At 46.0% G+C, this 22788-nt stretch overlaps 1 protein-coding gene across 3 annotated transcripts in view; it reads left to right on the top strand.

The window, feature by feature from the left end:
• Positions 1-16491: 16491 nt before the first annotated feature.
• Positions 16492-22788, top strand: part of grhl1 (grainyhead-like transcription factor 1) — a 145114-nt gene continuing 138817 nt past the window's right edge. Inside the window, exon 1 of one of the 3 annotated variants that reach the window (XM_072498766.1) lies at positions 16492-16597. Coding sequence is in view for 1 of the 3 variants with exons in the window: in XM_072498764.1 (XP_072354865.1) it covers positions 16764-16783 (20 nt within the window). In the remaining 2 variants the exon portion in view is untranslated. The other 2 variants (XM_072498764.1, XM_072498765.1) reach the window with 2 other exon arrangements.

A 22788-nucleotide genomic window follows, 5' to 3' on the forward strand; every position in this document is an offset into this window, starting at 1 on the left:
GGCCATAGAGCCATTGGCCATGGCATTAAGAGCCTCTAGGAACTGGAAAGGGCTGGTTCGCGGGGGGGGGGGGGGGGATGTTGGAGCACCGAGTCTCGCTCTATGCAGATAACCTGCTCTTGCTTGTACATTTCAGATCCGTTGGACGGTATGGGGGAAGTAATGCGAATCTTGGGGGAATTTAGCCATTTTTCGGGGTATAAATTGAACATGGGGGGCAAAGCGAGATGTTCGCGATCCAGGCAAGAGGGCAGGAGAAGAGCAAGGGAGAACTGCCACTTAGAATGGTAGGGAAGAGCTTTCGATACCTGGGAATCCAGGTGGCCCAGAAATGGGAGGTACTACACAAGTTAAACCTATCCCGGTTGGTAGAACAAATGAAAGAGGGCTTTAAGAGATGGGACGTGTTCCCGTTATCACTGGCGGGGAGGGTACAGACCGTGAAAATGACGGTCCTCCCCAGATTTCTGTTTGTCTTTCAGTGCCTCCCCATCTTCATCCCTAAGGCCTTTTTCAAGGGGTGAATAAGATTATTTTGGGCTTTGTGTGGGGGAGTAAAACCCCGCGAGTGAAGAAAGTGTTGCTGAAGCGCAGTCGGGGGGAGGGTGGGTTGGTGCTGTCGAACTTCTGCAATTACTACTGGGCGGCTAATATAGCCATGATCAGCAAGTGGGTAGTGGGGGAGGGGTCGGCATGGGAGCGGATGGAGGCGGCGTCATGTAAAGACACCAGTCTGGGAGCATTGGTAGCGGCACCTCTGTCCTTCTCGCCGGCCCGATACTCCACAAGTCCGGTGGTAGTGGCGGCTCTGAGGGCAGTGGTGGAGATATAAGAGAGTGGAGGGAGCATCGATTTGGACCCCGATTTATAACAACCACAGGTTTGTACCGGGCAGGCTAGATGGCGGGTTCCAGAGTTGGCAGAGGGCACGAATTAGAAGGATGGGGGATCTATTTATAGATGGGAGCTTTCCCAGCTTGAAAGCTTTGGAGGATGAATTTTAATTACCAGCAGCGAATGTTTTAGGTATTTGCAGGTGCGCGACTTCCTGAAAAAACAGGTGCCGGATTTTCCACTGCTGCCGCCAAGGGGGATACAGGATAGAGTAGTTTCCAGTACCTGGTGGGAGAGGGGAAGGTATTGGATATTTACCAGGAGCTTTCGGAGGCGGAGGAATCTCCGGTGGAGGAGCTTAAGGGCAAGTGGGAGAACAAGCTAGGAGGAGAGATAGAGGCAGGTCTATGGGCGGAAGGCCTAAGAAGGGTTAATACATCCTCATCATGTGCCAGGCTCAGCCTGTTACAATTTAAGGTAGTCCAGCAGGCACACATGACGGGCTAGGATGAGCAAGTTTTTCAGGGTAGAGGATAGGTGTGCGAGGTGCACGGGAAGCCCAGCAAATTATGTCCACATGTTTTGGGCATGCCCAAAGCTTAGAGGGGTTTAACAGGGTTTTGCTAAGGCAATGTCCACAGTGCTAAAAACACGGGTGGTGCCGAGTCCGGAGGTAGCGATCTTTGGAGTGTCGGAAGATCCGGGAGTTCAGGGGGCGAAAGAGGCCGACGTCCTGACCTTTGCCTCCCTGGTAGGCCAGAGACGGTTCTTATTAATGCGGAGGGACTTGAAACCTCCGAGTGTGGAGACCTGGGTTAGTGACATGGCTGGGTTTCTCAGTCTTGAGAAAATAAAGTTTGCCTTAAGAGGGTCAAAGTTAGGGTTCTCCCGGAGGTGGCGGCTGTTCGTCGACTTTCTCGGGGGAAATTAAAAATGTCAGCAGATGCAGCATTCCGGCGGGGGGGGGGGGGGGGCGGGGGTGGATAGTTGTTGTATGGTTGAGGTGTGTGAAGATTGGGCTGGGGGGGGGGGGGGGGGGAAGTGTTTATTTTACCATGTTGATGTCATTGATTTTGTTGTTATAAAGATTTTCAAATACCTTAATAAAATATTTTTAAAAAAAGATTGTTGTATTTTATTTTTTAAAAAAGATTGTTGTATTTTTCAATCAACTACTCTAAAGTCCCACAGCCGAGCTTTCTGTTTTTGTGATGCTGGATGTGCAATTTGTGCAACTTCCAAGTGATTATCTTGTCCAACAAACCTTTTCCCCCACAAGTTAGCAAGTTATTGGCGTACAGCAATGGCCTGAACAGTATATTTTCACCTGTGCTTTTCCCCCATTGATAGCTTTGATTAACCATTACCTGTGCATTTCTCAGGTTCAAGCACATCTGCTTGCCGACCCACTTTTTGCCTTGACTCAAATTGGCTGGAAGTGAAGAATCCTCTTCTTCCTGGCATCTGCCTTTAATAGTTTGGTGATCTTGAAATTCGGTCACCATGGAATCCACCAGTCTTTGCTTCATCGCAGAGTTGCTCATATTTGATCAAAAAGTAGCTGGAAATTGTTTTCCCAAAAGACCTTTTTAGGGTAGCAGTCCTTTGGCCTCAGAGGGAGTCTTTCCCATGGAATTGAACCCCTGTCAATATCAAGAAATGCGTGCACAATCGAGTTAACTAAAATGCCAATACAGACTGCAGGATTTCAGTATCTTATACAATATCAAAATACATAATATATACCTCTATGGACTGATCTTCTGTTTCATAAGTTAAGAAAGGTTGACCATGCTTCATACGCTTCCAACAATCTTTTTGTAAACTCTATCCAAAAACCGAAATAAAAGGGTCAATTCCTCTTCGGTATCCAAATCACCCATGTCCAATTCTGAAAATGTGTGACTCCTAATCTTTCTTTTTGCTGGTAATGACAAAGCCAAAGACATAGCTTCTTTTGGCATAATAAAGTAACCTGTGTCCACATCTGACTTCATTTTTTTCATTGATGATATGCTTTCGACTCTGAAAAAACAATTTGTGGATCGTCGAAGCCTGAGATTTTGCAACTTTCTGAGCTGCAAAAGCTAGTGATTCGAAACAAACCTGTTGGGCTTTAAAACCTGGTGTTGTAAGCCCAACAGGTTTGTTTCGAATCACTAGCTTACGGAGCGCAGCTCAGAAAGTTACCAGCAAAAAGAAAGATTGATGTGTCAGTCACTGATTTAGATGGGTGGATAAATTTACTAAATTATACTGAAAAGATTGCCAGAAAATTGTGTTGATGATTATGACATAATTTGAGCTTTATTTGTATGCAACTAGCCACAAAGTGTTTTTGAATATCATTTAAATTGCCCATATACAATTGAGTAGATAAGAAATATCTCTGCCAAATTTTCTAATTGGATTTTACTGATGGAACAATTTATTCTGTCTTCAAAACATTTTCAAGTTTTACCTACAGCTTATTTCTGCAACGTCTTCAGCAACCCCTTCTTCCTTCCAGCTCTGGTGATGGGATCTTCAGCTTCCTTGGCTTAACTTTTGGAATTGCCTGACAAAATCCCCTTGTGTTAATACAATTTTCCCATCTCTACAAGTCTCATCAAAACTTTGGCCAGGATTTTCTGACCCCGCCAGTGTTGGGCATCATCACAGACTGGACGGAAGCATTTGGAGAATAGCCACAAATCTTTTGTTTTTGGCCATTTACCTTAACACTGTTTGGCAACCCATTTCTTTACAAAGTACCTTAACATATGTTCTGTTGGGGGCGGCATGGTGGCGCAATGGTTAGCACTGCTGCCTCACGGCACTGAGGACCCCAGGTTCAATCGCAGCTCTGTGTCACTGTCCGTGTGGAGTTTGCACATTCTCCCCGTGTCTGCGTGGATCTCATCCCCACAACCCAAAGATGTGCAGAGTAGGTGGATTGGCCCACTAAATTGCCCCTTAATTGGAAAAAAAGATTTAGGTACTTTAAATCTTTTTTAAAAACAGGTTAAAAAGAGAAGAAAAAATACAAATAATGGAAATACAAAATTTAAACAAGTGTTGGAGCTCCTTGCTCAATGTACTTCTCTGGTAAGAAAGAAATTGCAGACATATGAGGGCAATTTTAACTACTCCTCCCTGTGAAAATTGGGTTGAGGAATGGAGCAGAAGACTTGCCCACTGCCATCCTGAACCATTATCTTTAACTGCAATTTTAAATTGCAGACATCGAATATACTTACCTGAAGTAAACATGTCTCTATAGGTCAGGTCCCAATGTTACTGTCAGAATTGGATTGGCAAGTTGGAGTTCCCTAGTGTGGAGAAGGATCTGCTGGAGGGACTGGGAGCCCCTATTAGGCTGGTGGAGGCATTGGAGGGTATGGGGGCGATACAGGCGGGGAAGGCCCCGTGCCCGGACGGGTTCCCGGAGGAATTTTATAAAATGTTTTTGGGGGACTTGGGGACCCTGGTTAAGGCCGTTCAATGAGGGGAGGGAGCAGGGGGTTCTCCCCCCTACATTATCACAGGCCATGATCTCCCTAATTTTAAAGAGGGATAAGGATTTAGAGCAGTGTGCGCCCAACAGGTCAATTTCGCTATTAAATGTGGACGCTAAGTTGCTGGCCAAGATCTTCGCCTCAAGGATTGATGACTGTAACAGGGTGATAGAGAAGGACCAGACGGGGTTTGTTAAGTGGAGGCATTTGTTGGCTAACATCAGGTGGTTGTTAAATGTTTGAATGATGAGGGACGAAGTGTAGAGACGGTGGTTGCCATGGATGCAGAGAAGGCCTTTGACCGGGTGGAGAGGGTCTATCTTTGTGAGGTGCTGGGGCGGTTTGGGTTTTGGCAAGGCTTTGTGGATTAGGCCCAGCTGTTATACCGGGCGCCGACCGCGAGTGTGTGAACGAACCGGGTGAGCTCGGAATATTTCACGTTGTACCGGAGGACGAGGCAGGAAAGACCACTCTCTCCATTGTTCTTTGCCTTGGCTATAGAGCCATTGGCAATGGCGCTGAGAGCGTCAAGGAACTGGCAGGGATAGTGCGGAGGGGGGTGAAGTATAGGATCTCATTGTACGTGGATGATCTGCTGCTCTATATATCGAACCCGTCAGAAGTTATTAGGGGGATTATGGGCATATTGGAGGGATTGGGCAGGTTCTCAGGATACAAATTGAATATGGGGAAGAGGGAGTTTTTCCGATTCAAGCAAGGGGGCAGGAGGCTGGGGGAGTTGCCATTTAGAGTGGTGGGGAGCAGCTTTCGGTATTTGGGTATTCAGATGGCGCGGGGTTGGGAGCAGCTGCACCAGCTGAATTTGGCTCAGTTGGTGGAGTAGATGAAGGGGGATTTTAGGAGGTGGGGTGTGCTCCCGCTGTCATTGGCGGGACGGGTGCAATTGGTGAAGCTGACGGTTCTTCTGAGGTTCTTATCTGTGTTCCAGAATCTCCCGATCTTCATTCCAAAGGCTTTTTTAGGAGGGTGAATGCACTGATTTTGGGGTTTGTTTGGGCGGGTAAAGCCCCCCCCCCCCCGGATGAAGAAGGTGCCGGCTGGAGCAGGGCCAAGGGGGGGGCTGCTGGTCAGCTCTTCCAAATTTAATGAATTACTTTTGGGCATGTTCGGGGAGGCCAGTATGGGAACCCGCACTGCTGGCATTGTTCTGCATTACAGGCCAGCTGTTTAGCCATGGTTAGGTAATGGGGGATGTGTTGGTATGGGAACGGATAGAGGCAGCCTCTTGTAAAGATACAAGATTGGGGGCGCTGTTGACGGTGCCTTTACCGTTCTCGCCAGCCAGATATTCCACAAGCCCAGTGGTGGTGGCGGCCCTGAGGGTGTGGGGACAGTGCCGGCAGCATCTGAGACTGGAGGGGGCCTCGGTTTGTGCACCGATCTGTGGGAATCATAGCTTTGCTCCAGGGGAGAGTTTTGGGGGTGGCAATGGGTGGGGATTGAGCGGTTTGGGGATCTATTCATCAGGGGCAGCTTCTCGAGCTTGGAGGAGTTGGTAGAGGAATTTGAGTTGCCCGCCGGTAATGGGTTCCGGTATTTACAGGTAGGGTGTTTGGAAGGAAGCAGGTACCATCCTTTCCCCACCTGCCGACCCAGGGGCTGGTTTAGCACAGTGGGCTAAACAGTTGGCTTGTAATGCAGAACAATGCCAGCAGCGTGGGTTCCCATACCGGCCTCCCCGTACAGGTGCCGGTACAGGTGGCGACTAGAGGCTTTTCACAGTAACTTCATTGAAGCCTACTTGTGACAAACAATTATTATTATTATTACAGGCCAAGGTGGTGTCACAGACAGGGGTAGATGAGGGTAAATATATAAGGAGTTGATGGATTGGGAGGGAGAGAACCAAGTGGAGTGGTGTAACGACAATAGTCTATCCCTCAATGCCAGCAAAACTAAAGAGCTGGTCATTGACTTCAGGAAGCAAATACTGTACACACCCCTGTCTGCATCAATAGGGCTGAGGTGGAGATGTTTGATAGCTTCAAATTCCTAGGTGTACACATCACCAAAAATCTATCCTGGTCCACCCACATCGATGCTACCACCAAGAAAGCACAACTACCCCTAAACTTTCTCAGGAAACTAAGGAAATTTGGCGTGTCCACACTGACTCTTACCAACTTTTACAGATGCACCATACAAAGCATCCTATCTGGCTGCATCACATCCTGCTCTGGCAACAACGCGGCTCAAGACTGCACAAAACTTCAGAGAGTTATGAACACCGCCCAGTCCATCACACACATCCGCTTCCCTTCCATTGACTCTATCTATACCTCCCGCTGCCTGGAGAAAGTGGGCAACATAATCAAAGACCCCTCCCACCCGGCTTACTCACTTCAACTTCTTCCATCGGGCAGAAGATACAAACGTCTGAGAACACGCATGAACAGATTCAAAAACAGCTTCTCCGCTGTTACCAGACTCCTAAACGACCCTCTTATGGACCGACCTGATTAATACTACACTCCTGTGTGCTTCACCCGATACCGGTGTCTATGTATTTATACATTGTGTACCTTGTGTTGCCCTATTATATATTTTATTTTCATGTACTAAATGATCTATTTGAGCTGCTACACAGAAAAATACTTTTCACTGTACCTCGGTACACGACAATAAACAAATCCAATCCCCCAAGTCAGTGGGAGGAAGAGTTGGGGAGGGAGGTGGAGGCTGGGGTGTGGGGGGAGGAGGCATTGAGGAGGGTGAACACATCCTCGTCATGTGCGAGGCTTAGCCTTATTCAGTTCAAGGTGGTTCACAGGGCGCATATGACTGTGGCCCAGATGAGCAGGTTTTTTGAAGAGGAGGAGGATAGGTGTGGGTGGTGCGCTGGTGGGCCTGCAAATCATGTCCACATATTTTGGGCCTGTCCGAAGCTTGGGGAATTCTGGCGGGGGTTCGCCGACGTTATGTCGGAGGTCTTCAGGGTGAAGGTGGCCCGAATCCCGAAGTGGCGATCTTTGGAGTGTCAGGAGCCCAGGAGGTGAGAGAGACCGATGTCTTGCCGTTTACCTCCCTGGTAGCCCGGAAATGGATCTTATTGGAATGGTGCGACTCGGGGCCGCCAAAACCAGGGGTTTGGGTGAGCGATCTAGCAGAGTTCCTCAGGCTGTAAAAGATTAAGTTCACCTTGAGAGGGTCTGTGGAGGGGTTTGCCCGGAGATGGCAGTCGTTTATTGACTTCTTGGAGAACAATTAAGATGCCAGCAGTAGGGCAGCACGGTGGCGCAGTGGTTAGCATTACTGCCTCACGGCACCGAGGCCCCAGGTTCGATCCCGACTCTGGGTCACTGTACGTGTGGAGTTTGCACATTCTCCCTGTGTTTGCGTGGGTTTCGCCCCCACAACCCAACAAGAAAATATGCAGGGTAGGTGGATTGGTCACACTAAATTGCCTCTTAATTGGAAAAAATGAATTGGGTACTCTAAATTTTTTTTAAAGATGTCGGCAGTGGGGGGGGGGGGGGGGGGAGAGTTTGGCAGGGGGTAAAAAAGGAGGTCGGGTGCCAGAAGCGAGTTGGTGGGGTAATAGGTATTTCAGTTGTTTTGATTATTTGCAGCCCTGTTTGCTTGTTTTGATGTATGGTTGTGTATTGATGTGTGTGTATATGTATATATATATATAATGCTTCAAAATATTTTTTCAAAAAATAAATTTGGATTGCCAATTTAACATTTGCCTGAGCAGGAAACTTGCTGCTGCTTTTCTAACAAACTGAAACCAGGGGCATTTGGATCGTTAGGAGGAGAGCTCCTCCAGGCCCCAAGAAGGAAGTCGAGCCCCCACTCCTGCAGGATCTCCTTTTCCAAACTACTGTTTCCCTCCACCCACCCGCTATCCCCACTTTTATCATGGACCTGCACAGCAGCATCCAGGGTGCACAACCTTAACACCTGAGCAGTTGTTTTACGCCACCTTCCTGGCTTTTTTGATGGGATGTTGGCCTGCAGCCTGTTATAAAAACCTAGCCAAGAGCAGCATGGTGGAGCAGTGGTTAGCACTGCTGCCTCACGGCGCCAAGGTCCCAGGTTCGATCCCGGCTCTGGGTCATTGTCCGTGTGGAGTTTGCATATTCTCCCCGTGTTTGCGTGGGATTCGCCCCCACAACCCAAAGATGTGCAGGATAGGTAGATTAGCCATGCTAAATTGCCCTTTAATTGGAAAAACTGAATTGGGTACTCTAAACTTATAAAAAAATAAAGGCCTAGCCAATTAAACTCTGTTTGCTTTGTACTGTTACTCCCAAGTGGATCAAATGCACACCTCGGAGTTAAAATTCCTCTGTAGTCGGGCAGCACGGTGGCGCAGTGGTAGCAATGCAGTCTCACGGCGCCAAGGTCCCAGGTTCGATCCCAGCTCTGGGTCAGTGTGTGGAGTTTGCACATTCTCCCCGTGTTTGTGTAGGTTTCGCCCCCACAACCCAAAGATGTGCAAAGTAGGTGGATTGAACATGCTAAATTGCCCCTTAATTGGAAAAAATGAATTGGGTACTCTAAATTTTTTTTTTTTTAATCCTCTATTGTCCAGGGTTTTCCACAGTTTTGCACCCATTCACTTTAATAAACAGAAAACCACAGGTAGCTGAGGCCAGAAGTAGAAAACCCCAGCCACATCTTCCAACAGATGTGCTATCAAGTTTATGTGAGATTCTGAAGTACAGAATGATAATATATTTTTCCCATGATTTTAACCCTAAGGCAAGATTATTTGTTTGTGAAAGAGGAGTTCCTGACTGGTGAGAAGTAATGAAACTGAGCAAGCATGGACTTGTGCAATCCATTGTCAATCACAGTCTCAAACCTGTGATAACAACTTAGAATGACTATTGCTGAAAGGAGAGACATGTTGCTGAAGCTTTTTGTCTTGCACTCATCAGAACAAATTCAAGAATGTCAAATTTAAACGATCACAACAATTCATACTAGAGAAAAGGGTGCCAATTGGTTGGCAAGTCGACTCTGATTGGCCCTTCAGCCCATCGTGACTGCACCGGCTACCACAACCTATCTATTCTAATCCCATTTTCCAGCACTTGGTCCATAGCCTTGTCTGTTGTTGCATTTCAACTGCTCATGTGAATGCTTCTTAAATGTTGTGAGGGTTTCCTTCTCTACCATCCTTTCAGGCAGTGAGTCCCAGATTCCTACCACTCTCTGGATGAAAAGGTATCACATCTCCTATAAATCTCCTGTCCCTTCCCTTAAATCTATGTCCCCTGGCATAGTGGAAAACTTCCTTCTTATCTATGACCCTCATAATTTGCACACCTCAATCAGGTCCTCCCTTAGCCTTCTCTGCTCTAAGGAAATCAACTCCAGCCTAACCTACCTCTCTTCATAGCTGGAACCCTCCAGCCCAGGCAACATAGTGGTAAATCTGGTGAATATTAAAGACGGACAGACATATTAGGGGGTATCACCGTCAACATTCAACAGCAATTAAACTATAACTGCGTATATCTAAAGGGATAGTATGTTTTCAAAGCTGTAGGAAGATCCTGATACTAACCTTGTTGAAACGCAGTGCCCCATTTAATTCCAGAGCAGCAGGTTCTGAAGATAGCCCATAAATTATAAACATGCCTGTACATGATCAAAATCTCTATAAAACGTCACAAGAAAACATTAAAGGTTATTACAGAAAGGGAGTCGCCAGTGGACAACACGGTCACAGTGGGGCTGCGACAAAGGTTTTCACATCTCCCTGACCAGCCCTGACCTCTGATCCCACCATCTGTGGCACCCAGAAACAGCATGCCCCCCGTTTGCCCACCATAATCACTCAGTGTCCACTGCGAGAAGCATACGTGGCTGAGGGGATGTACGATGAAAAAGCCAAGCCTGGCCCAGTGCAATCCTGTCCCATTCATTCCCGCCTGGCTTGGCTCTATCTGAGCTTCCCCCGAAGTCTCCTGCTCTCACCTTGTGTGGCTCCTCAAGCTCCCAGTTAATTTTTTTTAAAGGCACAGGCTTAAACATATTCCTTTTTGCAGAGAACAGGGTCCTGCATGTGGATGTATGAGTTCAACTGATGTTATGAGTTCAACTGATTAGCTTATATTGGTTGCTACTTTAGCTATGAGTGCACTCAGGTTTGTTCAACTACTGCACAATCACAAAATAACATCCAACAGCAGATGTTTTGTTTTGGCTTTGATTAGTGTGGGGTTTGAGTGCAGTCTGTGCTCTGCCTATTATGAAAAACAGAAGGAACACGCTGTTTGGTTCAGTCAGCCAATTGCTGGGACATACGTCTTATGTACTTGTCATTACCCTAGCACTGAAGTTCATACATATAATCATAAATGTTCATAACTGCATTTCAGTGTCAATATACCAGGTATATAAGACCTATGTACCAGTGATTGGTTGATTGAAACAAACAGCATATTCCTTTGGTGGCTCGTAATGACCATACTCCAGCAGCCTACACTTGCAAAATCAAAGCAATCTTAAATGTGATTCCATAATTTGGCAGTACTTGCTGAACAATCCTGAGTGTGCTAATACCTACACTTAACAATCAATTTCAAGTTTGTAACGTGACTCACTTAAACATGCTAGAAGCGACATACATTTTTACACAGGGATCTGTTCCTTGCAAATAGAAGGAATATGTTCAAGCCTTATGCCTTTTTTTGAATTACGAGGAGTTTGGGAAGCCAATGGATCCCCATGGCTTTCTCTATGGCAACACCTTGGCCAATCAGAGTTGACTTGGCAACCAATGAATAATAATAATAATCTTTATTGTCACAGGTAGGCTTACATTAACACTGCAATGAAGTTACTGTGAAAAGCCGCTAGTCGCCATATTATGGCGCCTGTTCGGGTAGATGGAGGGAGAATTCAGAATGTCCAAATTACCATGGCTTTCAGTACTTGTGGGGGGAAACCGGAGCACCCGGAGGAAACCCACGCCCTACAGAGCTGACCTGCCAACAACAACCCTGCCTTCTCCCCGTACTCATAAGACAGCCCCCCTCGCCCTTCTCAACTGATGTACTGCCTTTCCCGTGGACAATAGGGCAGCACGGTAGCTTGGTCGTTAGCACAGTTGCTACACCACTCCAGGATCCCAGGTTTGATTCCTGGCTTGGGTCACTGTCTGTATGGAGTCTGCACGTTCTCCCAGTGTGTGCGTGGGTTTCCTCCGGGTGCTCCTGTTTCCTCCCACAGTCCAAAGATGTGCAGGTTAGGTGGATTGGCCATGCTAAATTGCCCTTAGTGTCCAAAAAAGATAATTGGGGTTACTGGGTTAAGGGGATGGGGTGGAGGAGGTGTGTGCTTGAGTGAGGTACTCTTTCCAAGGGCCGGTGCAGACTCGATGGGCCGAATGGCCTTGTGCACGGTAAATTCTATGAAATCTATGACACAGGGAGAACGTGCAGACTCCACACAGACAGTGACCCAAGCTGGGAATCGAACCTGGAACCCTGGTGCTGCGAAGCAACAGTGCTAACCACTGTGCTACCATGCCATGAATGGGCCTCAGATTAAGCATCCGGAAAACAAAGATTCTCTACCATCCAACTCCTGACACACAAAATGGCCTCCCGACCATCAAGATCCACGGTGAGCCCCTGGAGCCTCCTCTCGGTGTGAGCAGCCATGGACAATGAAATCCAGCATCCACTCCAATGCGCCAGTGCAGTCTTCAGATGCCGGAGGAATAGAGTGTTTGAAGACCAAGACCTCAAATCCAACACCACGTGGTCTACCAAGCAGCCGTGGTCCCCGCCCTCCTGTATGCATCAGAAACATGGACAATGTACAGCAGACACCTCAAATCTCTGGAGAGATATCATCAACGTTGTCTCCGCAAAATCCCCAGTATGAGGCACAATTCACCCAAAAAAATGACACGGTTGAACTAATTGGGAACGTAGCGAGCGCGTTTAGCTGCATGTTTCCTGGTGCTCACAGTGCTGACAAACAAATGGCCGCATTGTACAAGGGGCCTCAGTAGGGAACACATGGTCGAGGCTGCACGTTGACCCATTTTGTATACTGGGGAGCTCCACTCACCAGAACTCCCCAGTGTAGCAAAAGGTGTCCTGATCTCTGAGACCCCCAAAGCAACACCCGACGTCTCCTCCAGTCCAAACGCACTATGGGAGGGTCCGAGGGACCCCTCCACCCCAACTCCCGGTCCCATTGCTCGTGCGCAGAAAATGCCAGCTTGGCACCATGGCAATGCCAATCATTCTAATTCTCCCCAAATCTACGAAATTTGGGAACATTAAAACAAATGCATCAATTATCTTACTAGCCATTTCTTTGAAGACCTGAGGATGACGTCGATCAGGACCTGGGCACTTGTCAGCCCGGGGCTCCAACATAAGATTCTGGGACTATTACCATTGGAGCAGAGCAGATTGAGGAGATTTAATTTGAAGTTTTCAAATTGTGAACGATGACTAGAGAAAGACTATTGTTTCTGGTAAAGCAGTCGATATTAATCGATTATCAATTGAAAATAGGTATTTAAGAGAACGAGAAAAGTCAGAAGTGTCTTTAGATTGGAGGCTATTAGAGCTTGGGATACTTTCCCACAGTAAGGTGGTTGAGGCAGGTACCATTGAAATCTTGAGGTAAGTATAGATAAGTATCTTAAGCAGAGGCAGATGCAGAAGTATTGGGAGTGGGATGGTCAGTAAGAGTTGTTTTGAAGTGGCCAGTGCAGATATGATTGGCAGAATTCCCTCCCTCTCTGCAATACATTTTGATGGTCCCGAGGGAGAATGTTTGCCTTGATTGTAGAAAAAGTTATTACTGTGGAGACGTATGAATATTGTTTACTTTCAAAATCTGTGGAGTAGGGTTCTTCCTTTTCAGAGGAGTCTGGAGGGCCTGCAGTACAAGTTTCAGTAAAGGGGAAGGGGACCATCCTTCTAGTAAATCACAGGTCCAAGATACATGTCTACTTATCATAGTACTGCAGGCCTTGTAGGCCAAAGTGAGCTGAGTGGAAGCAGTTACATACAGTAGGAAGCGATCCATAAAAATGCAACAGGTCCGTTCTATCAGCATCCATTGTCAATCTTTTTCCCTTAAAGATTCTTCGCAAGGTGATGGCAGACTGTGGCATATCAGAGCAGCTTGTATTAAGCACTGCATCTGTACGAAAGTTCACTCCTCACTAGAGAAGAATTACAAAGGTCATTACAGGCATTTCTCTACACTGTGGGGAAGGTTACCTAACTGGGCCCACCTTCCAATTGGGGTTAGTGCAGGAATAAAAGGCCTATATGGCTTCTTTTTTGTGTTTCTCATCAATAGCCTGCACCAGCAGTGTAATTCCAAAGTCACACAAAAGGGATTTTTGAGAGTGTCATGGGGTGGGTGACGTCTTTATGTCCATCGGCAGGGAAGCCCTAAAGCACAGAGGAAGCAAGTGCAACTTCCCAGACAAATGCTGTACGTGCAGGAAATCTCATGCATGCATTTATAATGGACTGAATTGACCACTTTCCGCTGCCAGCAATGAAAATTGCGATCGGGCAGAGAATAGCGTGCAAGTGAAAAATCGCGATTTGCACTGGCACTGATCTGACGCCATGCTCATTTGCATGGATTTAAAGCTGATTAGCAGGTTGGACACTTTATGCTCCATCCCTCTCAGGTGTAGGTCACGCGGGCATGAATTGGTGCAAGTATTTACGAGCAAGGACTGGGCAGCATGGCCATCGGGGGGTGGGGGGGACTAAATAAACTCAGGGTGTCCCCTCAGGATCAGGGTGGCCTGGCTCAGGTGGCCACTGCTGCAATATGTGATTTAAACACACGCCTCTGGTGCTACTTACAGGCACCTGGCTGCTCACTGCTCACTGCATCCTGTAAATGTTCAGAAAGCCTCTGGTGATGTGGGAGCCCATTCAGACCGCCCCTCGGAAACCTTCATACCCCAGCAGCATCATTAGTGAGATCGGTGCAGCCATGCTCAATCGCTGGCCCACCAGGTGTTAGCATTCCTCAGAAGCCCGACTGCAGAGGATGCAGGGATTAGTAGAGCTCACCCTAATGAGAGGACACCGGCATTGGGGCCTTTGGAATCCTTCCTGGCATATTGCCCCTCTCAGGGCAGAGGGCCTCACCAGTGACCCTCACCCCTCACGATGACGTGCTGTCTCCTGGAGAAGCTGGCAGCACTGACTGCCTCTGCCGCCTCCTCCCAGGCATTGTTCAGGAGAGCGGGCTTGAGTCTGCGGCCCACCCAGGAAAGAGGTTATTCCTCCTCTCCTCATTGGCATCGAACAGTGGGTTGCTTCAGACTCCTGACATCGGGGGACAGGTCTTCTCTGAGCCATCTTCATGGCTGCAATGAGTGTGTGATGAGTGAAGCGCTCCAGCTGTCAGGCTCTTTAGTGCTAATTCCGGTCCCAGCGGGCTGGGAATTGCTTCCAATTAAATCCGGCAGAATGCTGGCCAATGTGTATGTTCTGAATCGCAGAACGAATAGCGCCTCCCAACAGAAACACAAATCAAATGCTCTTCAGTTTTGGCGGGACCATTTAGTCTCCCCCAAATAGAGAATCCAGCCCAATATTGTTGGATTCATATTGGGTTGGTTGTTGTTATATTTGGATGTTATAAGAGTTTCCATGAGCAAAAATAGCTTTTCTTACAATAAATCAACAATTAACCAGGAGAATTTATATTTTTAAATTGATTATTATCTTGCAAATATAGTCATTTACATTTCCTTAGTTTATCCCAGTTATTGGATGTTGTCATCATTGAATCTTCCTTGCCGTGCACTAAACTGGGCAGTAAATGTGACCATGCTACCTTATGCAAGTTCATAATGTTAAAGTAATTTGGTTTAAAAAGAAATGTGCAATTTGTAAATAGGAAATTCAAAGTGCCCCATTTTGACAGCATTCAAATTTCTCATATGTCATTCATGTGTAGCAAATTGCAATATCCCCTATTTTCACCCATTGCACTCATTATTATTTTGAACTTCTCGTTATTTTTGTTGATAATTGCTGTATTGGGCAGCACGGTGGTGCAGTGGTTAGCACTGCTGTCTCACGGTACCGAGGTCCCAAGTTTGAACCCTGCTCTAGGTCACTGTCCGTGTGGAGTTTGCACATTCCCCCCCCCGTGTTTCCGTGGGTTTCGCCCCCACAGCCCAAAGATGTGCAGGGTAGGTGGATTGGCCACGCTAAATTGCTCCTTAATTGGGAAAAATGAATTGGGCACTCTAATTTTTTTTAAAATTGCTTTATAGCCTAATCTCATTTTACACTTAAATGTATGTAAAAAGATTAAAATATAGAATTTCAGGATTAGATGAGTTGACCTCTCCCTCCGAAAAACAAAGTTGAATTCTGACATTCCACCAGTCATTCCTTTTGCTTTCTTTTGGTGCTATTACAGTACAGAGTTACAGTTCAACATTCAAAGAATTTCCTTCAACTTCCACATCATTTTGGCTATGAAATCAAGGTGAAATTCAAGGCTAATCCCATTGCCATGAGCAGGAGTGAAATAACCCATGGAGCGTTTAAATTGAGCATAGCTTACTGTGATATGATTTGCTTTATGTGAATTTTGTTTTAACGCAGCGTGTAAACCTCTTCCATGAGCTGCATTTCCAAAAGTGCCGAGGGAGTTCTGCACTGTTGCGGCTAATCTGCCTGTAAAAACGGTTGTGTCCCCTGTCCCTTCACCGGAGGAAGGAACTACACTCCGAAAACTAGTGATTCCAAACAAATCTGTTGGACTTTAACCTGGTGTTGTAAGACTTCTTACTGTGCCCTCTGGCAGAGGTAACCCAAGTGAGATGGGGGGAATTATTCTGGCCAATGTTTATTGCCCAACCAAAGTCATTAAAATTGCCTGTCTAGTCATTCTCGCCTCGCTGTGTGAAACATTCTGCTGCAGGGCTTTCCATTTTACTGAGGCGCCTGCACTTCAAATATACTTCATTGGTGATCGCCCGCAGATGGGTGACAGGCGCTATGGAAATGCTTTTGATGGAAGGGGCCCGGACGTACCCCCACCCTCCAATGCCGCAGAACGCAGCTCTGGCCATGAGTAAACCTGACAGATCCCAACACACCCTGTGAGCGGGGAACAGGTTGCAGAAGAGCACACCCAATCTACCTGAAGTCATTTGCATGTCCAATCACATCAGCCATCAGATCAGGAGGGGAAAAAAAACACCCGGCCAGCCCAATCATATTGAAACCCGCAATTCGGTTCGCAGCTGAATCGCGACAGGGCGAGTGAGTTTTACAAAACAAAACAAAAACATTTCAGGAAAACCCGGTTTGCTCCTGAGTGGAGACGCTGGAGGTTCGGGTTTAGCCACACGTTGGCCCAACTAGAAAGTCCAGTTGGACCGACCGACCAAGTGTGTGTGTGCGCGCGGTGGGGGGGGGAGTGAAGAAGATGACACAAGAACACGACAAGTAAGTGAAGAGAGGCGCTCTCCCGGGGCTGTCCGCCCAGCGCAGCCCAGGAAACTCCGCGAGAGCGCGGCGGACTGCTGAGGAGAGTGTGTGAGGGAGGGGGTTCGCGGTGTTGTGGGTTGTATTTGCTCCTGTGATTTGACCCCCCGCGGAGTGTGAGCCGTGCGGCTCGGGGATGTGTGGGAATGTGGTGCACCTGTCAAAGTGAAACCTCAGCAGCACCTGCTCCAGCGGCAGCTCTTATTATTATATTTAAGTGGATACGTTCGCGAATTTAAAGCTCACTTTGTCGACCGTGCGTGTTTAATAATTGACGTTCGTGCAGGGTTACTTACACTCGACCAGACTGGCGGGGGCTTCTCCTCCCCGGCGTTAAGGGGCGGGAAAACAGGGGGGATTTCCGTTGATTTTCCGCCGAAATTACGACGGTCGATTTGGTAAACCTCGATGAGAATACTGTAAAGATTGATGGTCCCCGGGGGGGGGGAGGGATTTTAAGTGGATCGTTTTCTCTGACCAGTTGCAGTGAAATGTTAGGCGTTTATTGATTTGTTTTTTTTTTTTATTGCTTGATTTTTAAAAATTATTTGTTTTGGCCCCTTTCGCTGCAAGATTAGTCAGAATTGAAGTCTGGGGAGCGGGACTGCGCCTAGTCCCGGGGCAGCACAAAGATTGGGATTAGCATTGGGTGGAGATGATCAGAACCGTGCCAATCAATTGGGGCTAGCGGACAGGCTGGAGAGAGAGTTTAGCTGTGTGTGTGTTGGAGAGCGAGGAGACAGCAAGGGAGATGACTTTTTAAACACTTGTTGCCGGGTTAGGCGACAGCACTGACCCAGGGAAGGGGGTGGGGAGAGGGGTTGATGTTGAAGGAAGTGTCCCCACAGCTTCCCGCATCGCTGTATTTAATTGAATCTCCTGACAAGTAATGTGACACTGCAGTGATAACATTTATAAATTAGAGCAATGTGTCCCTACTCCCCCAAGGCACAATGGGATTTCTTCACTTTTGGCCACAGCTTTCGTCTTTAGTTTCGACAAGGAGGCTTGAAGGGAAAATGGCGTGAAGACACTTGGCAGAGATGAAACTCTACACCTGCTAGGCGTTGGCCATCATCTCTTTAAAAAAAAATCACTGAAGTCAGGCGAACAATCGGGCAGGTGCTCGGCAATAAACACCTTTCTCAAGTGTGCGTGTGTGAGGGGGGGTGATGAAGATTCATCAATTTGCATTTAGTTTGACCTTGTTTTTAATCACTCATCTGATGACCCTGGGAGACGGTTTTTTCTGTGCACTCCCGTGAAGAATGTCAACCCCAGGCAATGTTTCACTGCCGCTAATACGATCAACAGCAGGATGAGTTTACGTGTCAACCCCAAAAAGGCCATTGTGCTTTCAGTGCTGGCATCTTGACAGTAGGAATTTTTTTTTTTTAAAGCCCTTTTATTATTCATTTCCTCTAATATCCCTGTTTTTAGTTGATACTTGAAAACGTTTTCAGGCCTCACCTCACTCCACCCCCCTCACTTTCTTGAGTTAGACAAAATTAACTTTTGCAAAAAGTTAGATTGCGTGCTCAAGTCTTCGGTTTATTCATGATTGGGACCCTGGATATGATATTAATTTTTTTTTTAAAAATCAGTTTTTAATGTAGGCGTGCACGGTGGCACAGTGGTTAGCACCGCTGCTTCACGGCGTCAGGCACCTGGGTTCAATTCCAGCCTTGGGTGACAGTGGAGTTTGCATGGGCTCTCTGTGTCTGCCTGGGTTTTCTTTGGTCGCTCCAGTTTCCTCCCACAGTCCGACGGTGCAGGTGGGTTGGCCAGGCTGAATTTCCCGGTAGTGTCCAGAAATGTGCAGGTTAGGTTACAGGGTTAGGATGGGGGAGTGGACCTGGGTGGAGTGCTCTTTCGGAGTTTAGGTGCAGAATCATTGAGACGAATGGTCTCCTGGACTGCAGGGATTCTATGATGCTTTAAGTAGCTAGGGGAGGGATGGTGCAAATGTAAAAGAAGGATGTATATCCTGAAATCCCGGGTTGACATGTGGAAGGTAGTTTAAAAATGTAGCCTTGTGTGAGTTTCGCCTCCACAACCCAAAGGTGTGCAGGTTAGGTGGATTGGCCACACTAAATTGCCCCTTAATTGGGGAAAACAATGGCTACTCTAAAAGTTTACTTAAATATCTGATTTACTGTAACTTTTGTCTCTGTGGGAAACCCCTGCAAATATTTATTTTTTTCCCCAAAGGTTTCTGCCCTATTTCTAATGCTAACCAAAGTAAAGCATTACAGATAACTATCGCTCTAAATTTTCCACTTCTGGCGCACCATTTGCACTGAGATTTCTGTTAACAGTATTTGACCTGAAGAATATGTTTGTATTTTGTTTGACTAGAACATCAAAAATATTTACTCAGATGCTCTTTTTCAGTCCAAGTACAGTACTTCTAAATAAATTGCTGAACTCTAAACAAAGAAATACCTTCTAAATAACTAAGCATCCAATTATTAAAAATGTCAGGAAAATATCTTTGTTTAATATTTATTCCTGTCTGTTGTAAGTGGCATTTAAATTCTTTTTAAGAACTCTGACCTATACAGCTCAAACATTTGGCTGCAAACAGTAGTATTTATTTTCTCTCCTCTGACATTATCCAAAGCTACCTTCTGAATCATTTTTGTCTGCTAGATTTCTGAAACTGTAAATTTACAGCCCGATTTAATTCTCATTGAAATTAGAAGCTGAATAGTCACAGGCAAGGGTGTAGGTTACTTGATTACTTCAGTAACTGCCATCCTCATTTAATATGTACTCTGAGGTTGTTTATGCAAAGATTTTTACGCATAATTTCACCCACATAGAACAGTGCTCAGAGTATATTGACCAATAAATAGGCAACTCATGTTTGAGGGGACTGGACTGAAAACAGTGAAATGATAAAATAAGGACATCATTGTTCTTGGAAAATGAAAGTCTCTGCAATTTAACTAATCAGTGATGATAGTGTGGTATAGTTGATTTTGTTGATTGTAAGTCTGCAGAGATATGTTTAGTACTCTAGCACTGGTCTCCAATGCGTTTAGCACTAAATATTTCTGGCTGCAAAAAAAGTAATGTTTGTAATTTTTATGTGAACAATCGAAAAATTAGCTGTGGGAAGTGCATGCTGTCATTATGGGGTGAATGATGCGGACAAAGTGACAAAGTGGGTTGTTTAGATAAGTTTTCTACCTTGCAAATCAAAAATGACCTTGAGTCAATGCCTCTTAAAAAATTTTTTTTTGTACCTCACCTGTTTCCTGCCTTCCCCCTCCAATTCTGAAGGTGTTGATTTATACTGTCAGCCATTGGTTTCTCACCCAGAACATTTATATTCATATGTGTGGCTGTGCACTGAGTTCTGGGCAAGGTCATTTGGTTGAAGTGAAGAAACTGATGTAATAGGGCTAACAGAAAAATGTTTGTAAACTGGAGAGTTGAGCATTGCGGGCTACAGTGTACTTAAAATAGCTGATGAAGAAGGGATGGTGGGATAGCTGTGTTAATTAAAAATGAAATTATGTCAGTAGAAAGAAGAATGGACAAAACTAATAAAGAGAACCCATATGAATTGAGAACTATCTGTGCTCCTAGCTAAACTATTCGTGCACAGCTAAAACACTGGCATCTAACTGGCAATGTAAGACATTGCCCAGGTATATCCTGCCCACAAATAACAGGAAAAATCCAACCCAGCTGATTACAGCCCCATTAGTCTACTCTCGATCAGCAGCAAAGTGATGGAAGATGTCATCAACAGTGTAGGTTACTCAGCAATAATCTGCCGACCGGCGCTTAGTTTGGATTCTGCCAGGGTCACTCAGCATGTGATCTCATTTCAGCCTTGGTCCTAACATGGACGAAAGAGCTGAACTTGGTGAGGTGAGAGTGACTGCCCTTATCATATTTTGTCAAATGTGGCCTTGATGCCTAGCAAAACTGGAGTCGATGGGAATTAGGGGGGAAACTCTTCACTGGTTGCTGTCATACCTAGCACAAAGGAAAATGTTTGTTGTTGTTGGGGGACAGTCATCTCAACCCTGGGTAATTCCTGCAGGAGTTCCTCTGGGTTGTGTCATAAACCCTGCCATCTTCAGCTGTTCCATCAATGACTTTCCTTCCATCATAAGTGGGGATGTTCACTGATGGTTCTGCAGTGTGATCCTCTAATACTGAAGCAGTTTATGTCCATATGCAGCAAGACCTGGACAAAATTTGGGCTTGGTATCATAACTGACGAGTAACATTCACGCCACATAAGTCATGGGCAATGACCATCTCCAACAGTGAAAATCTAATCATCTCACCTTAACTTTCAATGGCATTAGCATTGCTAAATACCCCACTATCAAAATCCTGGGGGTTACCATTGATCAGAAATTGAACTGGACTAGCCATATAAATACTGTGGCTACAAGAACAGGTTAGATGTTGGGAATTCTGTGGCAAATGACTCATCTCCTGACCCTCAAAGCCTGTCCACCATTTACAAGGCGCAAGTCTGGAATGTGATGGAATGCTCTCCGCTTGTCTGGATGAGTGCAGCTCCAACAACACAAGAAGCTCAATCCCATCCAGGACAAAGCAGCGCATTGACACCTCATCCACCAGTGGCAGCTGTGTGTACCACTACAAGTCATTGCAGCAACTCACCAAGGCTCGTTTAACAGTGCCTTCCAAGCCCATGACCTCTACCACCTAGAAGGGTAAAGGCAGCAGATAAATGGGAACATTACTTGCAAGTTCCCCTTCAATTCACACACCATCCTGATTTGAAAATTTATCACCGTTCTTTCACTATCACTGGGTTAAAATCTTGGAACCCCTCTTCTGAACAGCATAATGGGTATTCCTGCAGCACATGGACTGCAAGCAGTTTAAGAAGTCAACTCACCAGCATCTTCTCAAAGATAATTAGGGATGCGCAATAAATTCCAGCGCTGTCCCTGTCCCATGAATAAATAAATGAAGCAAAACCTTATTGAATACTTTGAAGAGTACATAAGAACATTGTCGTGGATAAACTTTCAGAAGACCTTTGATAAGGTGCTATGTCGGCACCACGGTCACACAGTGGGTAGTACTGTTGCTTCACAGTTCCATCCCGGGCTCGATTCCCGGCTTGGGTCACTGTCTGTGTGGAGTCTTCAATTTCTCCCTGTGTCTGCGTGGGTTTCCTTCGGGTGCTCCAGTTTCCTCCCACAAGTCCCGAAGACATGCTGTTATGTGAATTGGGCATTCTCAAATCTCCCTCAGTGTACCCGAACAGGCGCCGGAATGTGGCAACGAGGGGCTTTTCACGGTAACCTCATTGCAGCATTAATGTAAGCCCACTTGTGACAAAGATTATTATTACTGTTATGTAAGAGACTTGGGGCAAAGGCTAAACTTTGTGGTGTCAGGAACCATTTAATAGAATGTGTTGAAAGATGGCTATGTAAATGTAATGATACATTGATAAGACCATTTAAGAGTGCAAATTTTGTGGGTAGGTTGGTGTTCATGCTATTTGCCCACTCGAAGCAATGGGATGAAACCATTGCACCAGGCACACACCAAATCCTTCGGAAGATACCTTTAAAAGTTGCAAAGTAAAACAGTGCCTTAAAGGGAGCAGCATGTTACAGATGCTGGAGACTGAAATAAATAATAATGCGTTTGGGGTGTTTTGAATGTACATGTCTCACTGCCTTATTAAGTGAGACATAAAACTACCAGGTTTTAAAGGCAGCAACAGGTTAGGGTCTCTGAAATTGACCAGTTTACAATGAGTGCAGCAACTGTTGCTACTGTTCACCTGTTCTTCCTTTATTAGTGACTAATTTGCTTCTTTGCCCCATGACATTGGTGGATTTGATTTCTTTGTGCGATTTGTGAAAATTGAGTAAACCTTAAATAACAAGGAAATCGGACTTCACAATTTATTCATTTTAACCCACAGCTTTAAACAGTAGGTACTGAAG

Source organism: Scyliorhinus torazame, chromosome 4 (assembly GCF_047496885.1).
Source record: "Scyliorhinus torazame isolate Kashiwa2021f chromosome 4, sScyTor2.1, whole genome shotgun sequence".
In the NCBI taxonomy this organism is placed as follows: domain Eukaryota; kingdom Metazoa; phylum Chordata; class Chondrichthyes; order Carcharhiniformes; family Scyliorhinidae; genus Scyliorhinus; species Scyliorhinus torazame.